The sequence below is a fragment of the Anomaloglossus baeobatrachus genome, chromosome 9 (genome assembly GCF_048569485.1).
Source record: "Anomaloglossus baeobatrachus isolate aAnoBae1 chromosome 9, aAnoBae1.hap1, whole genome shotgun sequence".
Lineage (NCBI taxonomy): Eukaryota > Metazoa > Chordata > Amphibia > Anura > Aromobatidae > Anomaloglossus > Anomaloglossus baeobatrachus.
In genome coordinates this window covers 37,928,566-37,938,227 of record NC_134361.1, presented here as the reverse complement: position 1 = coordinate 37,938,227, position 9,662 = coordinate 37,928,566, and the positions used below count along the sequence as shown (strand labels likewise).

The following is a 9,662-nucleotide window of genomic DNA, read 5'->3' as shown; positions in this document are numbered from 1 at the left end:
ATGAGGAAGTGACCGACCCGGAGGTGCCGGCGGAAATCCCCCGTTCTACAGCTGGCGGTGAACCGCCTGCCGCCGAGGGGGCGTTGGCCCCGGTTAAGATGGAGATTAAACCCGCTCGTAGTGAGACCCGCGAGTCTTGGATGCCCGTGCGGGCCGTGAGCGTAAGGAGGGCATACATGGATGCTCAGCTGCACGTTCGAGCCTCACCGCCACCCTCTCACTATGAAGAGTAAGGCAGCGGACTCCCGTTGTCAAAAAGGACAGTCCCCGTTGGGACCAACAGTAGTTTTGTGGTAGACCGTTTGTTACTGAAGTGCTCGTCCCTGTTGGGACTGATATTGTCCCCGTTTCATACCCCTTAACCCCTGCATGAGTAATCATGAACAAGGCCGAGAACTTGCAGGCCACCCAATAACTTTTGGGCTTGTAAATATTGCCCCAATTGCCCTTCCCGCAACTGCCAGTCTCCGGAGAGGCTGGTTGGAGGAGGGACCCACAGCAGTGCAGGCTGGGGTCCGGTCATCATCAGAACCAGTGACCATCCTCCGGATCAGGGGTCCCCTTGGACGTGGGGCCTCTGAGTGACTGCCGGGTGCGAAGCACCGTACCCGTTCCCGCTTGGGTAGCCTGGCCAGGTTCCTGTTTCCGGACTGGGGAAAAGGGGTGCTGCCCGTTTCTTAGGGGCAGCATCAAGGTGCAGGTTGCTTGGTTGGGAAAGCGGAAGAACATGGACCTGTTCCCCTGTTATTAATAAAAATGTTTCCGTTAGTAACCGTTTAAGTAATGTGCCTCCCGTGAGGGAAGATTTGACAAAGAAATGCATACTGTTTACAAAATGTTGATTGTTTGTTTACTTTTACAGAAAAATAAAACCAGTGATGGACAGCCAGCCCGTGAACGGTCTGCATTAAACCAAGGGGGAATGTGACACCCTGGACACCCCAGGGGCCAGAGGTCACTACACACACCACATACACCCCCACCCCAGTAAGGTACCATCAGTCAACCAAAGACCTGATTGCCTCCCTCAGAGTCAGACAGGCACACCAGGTGGGCGGAGTCAGGCGGAAAGACACGCCCCCGAGGAGTCTGATGGCCTGAGGCAGGATACACAAGCAGAGATGAGAGAGATTGAGTTTGGAGAGAGGAGTGAGGAGTACAGTTCTGTGAGGGAACTGGGTTGGAGCCTAGGACCCCTGATCAGTCAGGCAGGCAGACGGCAGTGGCCGTCTGCAGGAGACCAGGAATAGGACCGGTGGAACCGTAAGGGACCGGGACAGGGTAGTGGCCCGCCGGAACCAAACCTGGGAGCCAACTGGATACCGAAGCACCAGGCAGGGTACTCAGACCCTGAACTAGGCTATAAGCCACCACCATAGTCAAATCAACTGATTGCGGTCTGGACCTCAGTGGTTCATTCCCACCTAAGTCCCGATTGAAGGCAACAGCCCAACCCATCCGGATAAGCGCCACCGTAAAAGGCCAGAGATCCAAAGGGCCAGCGTCTGCGGGCAAACGGGCTCCTACGACACTTATACGCCAGGGAGCGGACTACCGGTGCCCAGGCACAGTAGTCAAGATACACACACAGGTGCAGGAGAAAGGCGGACATTGCCAACCCAACTGGAGAAGCTGCAGCTGGCTGCGGGCCCCGTTCATCACTCCGTTTGGTTTACCAGCGACTCCAGTGTCTTGTATCAGAGTGAGTACACCACTGCTATCAAGCACCGCACCGCGCTGCACTGCAATACTGCCCCTGCATCCCGGCCCTCGCCAACCGGGCCCCGGGACCAACATTCCCTACCCACGGAGGAATCAACACCTAGCTGCGCCACTACACCGCTCCCGGGAGTCCCTGTACCTTCACCGCAGCGGTGGTGTCCACAATCACCACAACCCGTGGGTGGCGTCACGAACAATAATTCCAAAACCCAAACACCCGCATCCACCGCGCGTAGCGCCAAGCAACAACCCCCCTTGCAGAGCGACGTGACCCCCGGGTCCGTGAGAGGCTCGAGCCACCACCCGTAGAACGCGAGCATGGATCCGAGCAGCTCGGCGGCCGCAGCCGAGGCCGCGGGGCAGTACAAAAATATTTGTATCTCTTGAATATAACTATTAGTAACGACTAACGAGTGAAAACTACCATGCTCGGGTGCTCAGTACTCGTAACTAGTGATGAGCGGGCACTACCATGCTCGGGAGCTCAGTACTCGTAACTAGTGATGAGCGGGCACTACCATGCTCGGGAGCTCAGTACTCGTAACTAGTGAAGAGTGGGCACTACCATGCTCGGGTGCTTAGTACTCGTAACTAGTGATGAGCGGGCACTACCATGCTCGGGAGCTCAGTACTCGTAACTAGTGATGAGCGGGCACTACCATGCTCGGGAGCTCAGTACTCGTAACTAGTGAAGAGTGGGCACTACCATGCTCGGGTGCTCAGTACTCGTAACTAGTGATGAGTGGGCACTACCATGCTCGGGTGCTCTGTACTCATAACGAGCAGTCAGACACTCAGACGGGCCCAACTCGTATGCCGAGTATAATGGGAGTCAATGGGAAACTAGTTAGGAGTACTGAGCACCCGAGCATGGTAGTGCTCACTCATCACTACTTGTGAGTAATGGTCACCCGAGCATGGTAGTGCTCGCTCATCACTAGTTACGAGTACTGAGCACCCGAGCATGGTAGTGTCCGCTCATCACTAGTTACGAATACTGAGCACCCGAGCATGGTAGTGCCCGCTCATCACTAGTTACGAGTACTGAGCACCCGAGCATGGTAGTGTCCGCTCATCACTAGTTACGAATACTGAGCACCCGAGCATGGTAGAGGTCACTCATCACTAGTTACGAGTACTGAGCACCTGAGCATGGTAGTGCCCACTCATCACTAGTTACGAGTACCGAGCACCCGAGCATGGTAGTGCTCACTCATCACTAGTTAGGAGTACCGAGCACCCGAGCATGGTAGTGCCCGCTCATCACTAGTTACAAGTGACGATCATCTGAGCATGGTAGTGCTCACTCATCACTAGTTACAAGTGACGATCATCTGAGCATGGTAGTGCTCACTCTTCGCTAGTTACAAGTGACGATCAGCTGAGCATGGTAGTGCTCGCTTATCACTAGTTACAAGTGATGATCACCTGAGCATGGTAGTGCTCGCTTATCACTAGTTACCAGTACTGAGCACCTGAGCATGGTAGTGCCCGCTCATCACTAGTTAAGAGTACCGAGCTTGCAAGCATTGTAGTGCTCGCTCATCACTAATAATCATAGATCATAATACCAAACTTATTATAGTATAGTCAATACAATTGTACATACACCTTGCGGACTTGAGTCGAATTTTCTCTTTTGCAGCCCTGTGATATATTTATTTGTTATCCTTTTCATCACTTTTGTGGCCCCTTGATGATCTGCCAATAAATTGTGATCACTCCCAACAGTGCCTGTCCTCACTGAGGCTCATATCCAGAAAGACCAATTTACCTGAGGCTGTTTTTGGAGCCTCCTATCATTGTGTGTGTGACCGGTACGGCTGCAGTGCACAGCTCGCCCCTCTCTGTTTTACTCACTCCTCCTCTGAGTTGCATGAGCTTCTACAAAGGAATGTTCCCCCTCCTGTATTGTACAAAATCGTACACTGGGTGTGTGAGTCACAAATGGAGGGGCAGCCTCCAAAACCGAGAGACAATCCTTCCCTCTCACTCTCCCGCCCCTTAACATGCACTTCCCAACTCACTTTCCTCAAACTACTCTGTGGACTTTGCCTGTCTTTGAGGAAAGTTAACTTTTCAAAGTTTATTTCTCCTTTTTACACTTTTGATTCTTAGGCTTTATTTATTTCTTAGGGTATTTATTTGCTTTTTTTGTTGTATTTGACCTGATCATTCCCCGTGGGAATCCACCGGTTTGCCTTGTTGTTGTTGGAAAACAGGTGACAATCGGGAATTTGGATATTTTTGACTCCCGTAGGAGTTTTTCAGGGATGGACTATTTTGCTCAGATGTGAAGTTAACGTCTTGTAGTGTCGTGTGGGACATTGGAAGGGACTTGTCATCTTCAGGATGGGACTGATGTCTGGGGTGCTGCTTGTCCTGGGAACATTGGGAGCTGTTTTTGCACAGAATGGTGAGTACAGACAAGTCTATTGTCTACTGATTATCAGAGAAACAATGAGAAGAATGTGTTGTCTGAGGGCTAGACAAACAGAAGAGAGACCCCCCTCCCGTAAGAGACTCACCTCAATCCAAAATAGACAGCACAACCTAGACTTTTCCCCTCCAGATAACTGGATGCTGGTCTGTTGTTACTACATGACTGTCAACTAAGATTTCCTAAAATTTACTAAATTGGTAACAGTATCTTAACATGAAGACATCAGGACGATGAAGACTTCACATGTAGACCAAGTATAGACATATCAAAACAAAAAAGGACACACACCCCTCTCCTACTCCTAATATACAAATGACACCTTTATCCACCCCTTTAAATCATACTTTGTGCCTAATATACACACCTCTCATGTCCTACTAATAAGCTTATCTATCACCTCTTACTAATACAAAGGCATCAATACTTACACCTCTCATCACAATCTAATACAGTCTTCAAGTTCAGAACAATCACCATATCCTATGTCTGTGAGATGTTCCACCAACACCTTTAGACGGTGAGACATTTTCCAGGCCCCCGACAGATGACACAACCGGTGTGAAATCATCTCGATGGAATAGATATCTCGTTACCTATGGCCAACTGAAAAGGATTCCTTCACATTTAGGTATCAGGATTCAGACCCATCACTAATTCCAAATCCAGTTGACAGGTGACGGGACGTCTTGTGTTCTCGTTCCCTTTAGATGGTGAGACACTTTTCATGTCCCCGACAGATGACACAACCGATGTCAAGCCATCTTGATGGAATAGATATTTCATCATTATCAATAGCCAACCAAAAAGTATCCCTACACATTTAGGCATCAGGATTCAGACTCATCACTTCTTCCAGTGCAGTTGACAGGTGACGGGATGTCTTGTGATCTCCTCTTTAGACCTTTCAGATCCGTCTAATCATTAATGAAAGAGAGGTTTTAAACAATGTGTCCTATAAAGCTTGATATAGTCTTAATGATGACATACATACAGGTGTATGCCCCCAAGGGACAAATATAGGTGGCAATATATCTCAAAAGAACATATCTCCAAAAATCATTCTTCAGTAGAGTTCTTCAAGGTATTTTGGTCCCTTTGGTTTTTTGGACTATATACTTGACTTACAAAAGGATATTATAAAATACGGGGTCTTGAAAGGAGTTTATTTTCCCATATATTTGTGCACCAGTTTAGAGGTTTCTGTATGTTGTGAATTATTGCTCACATTTGTACTTTTTGTGTAATTATTCATGTGGCACCAATATGTTTTGTACACAGATGTTCTCACTCAGTTGGCCCCAGTGGGGATCGCAATCTAATATGCTTATCTAACGTACTAGGGCCAATAAGGTCATATATATTGAAATTAACATATTCAACATAGGACCTAGAAGAAACCTAAACAAGCTTGGGGAGATCATGAACCTCTGTGCAGATGGTGCTCTGGTCTGATTTAGTCTCAAGGGACGGTAATGGCTGGAAGCCATGCCAAAAGCTGAACCATCAAGCTAACACATTTTAGATGGGGAAAAGAGAAGAAATATGAATATGTCAATCTGTTTTTGTGTGGGAATCTTGTATTGTTTGTAATTCTAAAAAAAAACATAAACTTTTTTAAGCAAATGTTTGTCTGCCCTCGAAAACTCACCGTGCTCACTGGATAAGGGTTTGGGTGTCCCACCTGTCCTCTGATGGCACAAATTATGGTTAGATTTCAACATACCAATCTCAGCTGTATCTGGTAAAATATATTAAAGGCATTGTCCAATTGATATCCTTAATCATTATCAGACTGGTGGGGTCCAACCCCCAACACCCTCACTGATCAGCTGTATCTGGTAACATCATATTAAAGGCATTGTCCAAGGAGTTGTCCTTAGAAGAGGTAATGAATATCAGACTGGTATGGGTCCAACACCCCATTGATCAGCTGTTTTCAGCTTGGACAGCAGCTATATGTGAACAATGAGGAGAACAAGAACAATATACAGTAGCTCCATTCTCCGTCATGGCCATTGCCAATAACTGTAGATCATCTCCCATTCAATATTTCATCCATCTATCGCCAGACCTGAAAATAATTCATCTGTGGTCCCCCACCATTCTATTATTGATGACGTTAGGTCATCAATCGAAAAATTTTCATTGAAGGGATTAACCAGACTTATGATATTGATGACCTTAGTAGTAAGTAAACAGGACTCACATGGCCAAGAACCATGGAAGCCTATGCGCACAGAGGGATTTACTATCGATCGCTTTGTTTTAGTCTGCGTGTGGAAACAAATGACCCCCGATCTGTAAAAGTTTACCTATTAGCGGTCGTATCGTCCGACCGGTCAGTTCGGTCCATGTGTCTCAAAAGGTAACGCTCACATGGATGTATGCATGTAGCCTTACACCTGCTGCACTCGTTCCCCCCCCCCCGAACTTTCCATCACAATCCAGTTTTTGGCCCTACGGCAAAGTAAATGCACCAATACACCTTCAATAGACATCTGATATCTATTCATCCAGATTTCTCAACCATGTTCACATTCTTAATATGGAGAGGGAAGTCAATTGCTTCCAGACGGTTATCTTGAAGGATAAAAAAAGCATCAGCATACCCAATCCTTCTTTATCTTAACATCGTCTGTCGAGGGGAAGTTAGATGGTCCCCAAACCACATAAGATCTGGAGCCTTCAAAATCAGCATTTTTATCTAATGCTAATGCCCAGTATGAAAGGGTTGTCACAAGGCCCAAAGTTAATTCAAAGCTGAAGATTGGAGAAAAGTGATTGATCAGTCGAAATCTGATAGCTGGGACCGCCATTGATTATACGAGACTGCTGAAAAAAAAGCAGATCACAAGGTCTGGGGACCTGTAGAAGCCAAGCAATGCACTCTGCCATCATTCCATTCAAAGTCTATGGGATGAACGACTACGGCGCTCGTCTTAGCGACCTTTATAAGTCCCATGGAAAGTCTATGGGACTAACGATTACAGCGCTTGTCTCAGCGACTTCCATCAGTGCCATGGAAAGTCTATGGAACTAATGATTATGGCGCTTGTCTTAGCGACCGCCATCAGTGTTGTGGAAAGTCACTGGGACTAACCACTACAGCATTTGTCTCAGCGACTTCCATCAGTGCCATGGAAAGTCTATGGAACTAATGATTATGGCTCTTGTCTCAGTGACCTCCATCAGTTTCATGGAAAGTCTATGGTACTAACGATTTCGGGGCTTGTCTCAGCGACCACCATCAATCCCATGGAAAGTGTATGGGACTAACTATTATGGCACTTGTCTCAGCAACCTCCATCCGTCCCATGGAAAGTCTATGGCAGTAACGACTATAGCGCTTGTCTCAGCGACCTCCATCAGTCTAATGGAAAACGTATGGGTCTAACGATTACGGCGCTTGTCTCAGCGACCTCCATCAGTTCCATGGAAAGTCTATGGGACTAACGATTTCGGGGCTTGTCTCAGCGACCACCATCAATCCTATGGAAAGTCTATGGGATTAATGATTTCTGTGCTTGTGCCAGCGAGCTCCATCAGTTCCATGGAATGTGTATGGGAATAACGATTATGGCACTTGTCTCAGCGACCTCCCATCAGTCCCATGGAAAGTCTATGGGACCAATAATTACTCCGCTTATCTCAGCAACCTCCATCAGTCCCATGGAAAGTCTATGGCACTAACGACTACGGCACTTGAATCAGCCACCTCCATCAGTCCAATGGACTTTGAATACAAGGTCTTCAGATTCAGGTCCAACTCTCAATCATTCCGCGGATAGGCGACAATTTGTGCTCTTGGGACAACCCAGTTCAGGATCGCTTTCATCTGCTCAACCCTAAAATTCTAAAGCAAGGTCTGTTGTCCGCAAATACCTAATATTTTACTGGCTAATAGGAAATTATTCCCGCCGCACAATGTATAATGCATGTTCAAGGTCTCCTGCCGTTCTGAATAACGGATTCATTGTGTTATGTTCTGGGCACACTGTATAATGGATGGTGAGGGGCGGTGACCCTGGGAAGTATCTTCTGTACAGAGATTATTTTGTCTTTCTGATATCTGGATGGAGTAAACCCGTTGGGTAGACGTTGGACCTTGTTAGAGCTGTTCTCTCTCCAGCCCCTGAGTGTTTATTATACTGTGCCCTCTACTTGGACAGGGTCCAACGGGAATAAATACATTTTCTGGATTGTTCTTTGTAATTATAAAGGGATAATAAAAAAAAAGTTACCAGTAGCAACCGGTCAACAAGTGGCTTTGATTGATCCTTTGTCGTAGAATAATAGAAGCTGGGTGGAAGTCACCAGTGTGTAGTATTCCCGTCACATAGCTCAATGTCACCCAACCAGTCTGTGCCGTGGATCAGTTTTCACTCATATGTGATCATTAACAGAACTTGCAGATTTCCATTCATGTATGACCAATGAAGGCTGGAAGGGGAGGCAGAGACTCCGGAGTATTTCTGCAGAAAAGTCTTTCTTACATTGACTTTTCCATTCTTAAAACAATGATAAAGAGATCTAAAGTGAGCATTGCTGAAGGGTCCCAGTCATAATAGGGGGTAAACAACCAATATGTAAAAAAAATGTGGCCAGCGTTACAGGTGAGTGACCGTAGAGTTACAAAGAGCACATCAGCTTAAAAGGGGTGATGACCTGGTTTGGCTACCATAAATCTCCTGAATTGACAAGTTCTCCAGAAATTACAGCTAAAGTTTGACTTTCTTTTCACCATAGATTTAAAGTGTAACTGTTGTATCAGGAGAACTTGCAGCAGAATGTCTGTGTCTGACTCCAGCTCCAACTTCCTTCTCCGTCTTTCCTTTTTCATAGAACTTTATGAGCACCAACTGTCATCTCCTAGATTAGAAATGGGAAAATGACAGTTACAGTTTGACTTTCTTTTCATCATTGATTTAAAGTATAACTTTTGTATCAGGAGAACTTGCAGCAGAATGTTTGTGTCTGACTCTAGCCCCAACTTCCTTCTTCATAGAACTTTATAAGCACCAACTGTCATCTCCTATGTTAGAAATGGGAACATGACAGCGACAGTTTAACTTTCTTTTCACCATAGATTTAAAGTGTAAAGGTAGCTTTACACACTGCAACATCGCAAACGACATCGCTGTAACGTCACCGGTTTTGTGACGTTACAGCGACCTCCCCAGCGACATTGCAGTGTGTGAAACCTATCAGCGACCTGGCCCCTGCTGTCAAGTTGTGATCGCTACAAATCGTTCAGGACCATTCCTAGGTCCTTTGTTTCCCGCTGTGCAGCATGCATCGCTAGAAAGTTTCAGTGTGTAAAGGGGACTTTACAGCGACTTCCCTTTCAAATAGCAGCTTTGACACGTCCCCAACAACCAGCTAGGTCGCTCTGCAGGTCCGGATCGCTGTTGCGTCGTTGGCCATATCTGCCTGTTTGACAGCTCACCAGCGACTCAACAGAGACTTGGGGAGGTCGCTATAACGTCACAAAACCGGT

At 46.7% G+C, this 9,662-nt stretch overlaps 1 protein-coding gene across 1 annotated transcript in view; it reads left to right on the top strand.

Annotated features, from left to right (window-relative positions):
* Positions 1-3,750: 3,750 nt before the first annotated feature.
* The window catches only part of AXL (AXL receptor tyrosine kinase), a 125,454-nt gene continuing 119,542 nt past the window's right edge, over positions 3,751-9,662 (top strand). Inside the window, exon 1 of the mRNA XM_075323553.1 lies at positions 3,751-4,138. Within this exon, the coding sequence (XP_075179668.1) occupies positions 4,075-4,138 (64 nt within the window). The 5' untranslated portion in view covers positions 3,751-4,074. The remainder of the gene's footprint in view (positions 4,139-9,662) is intronic.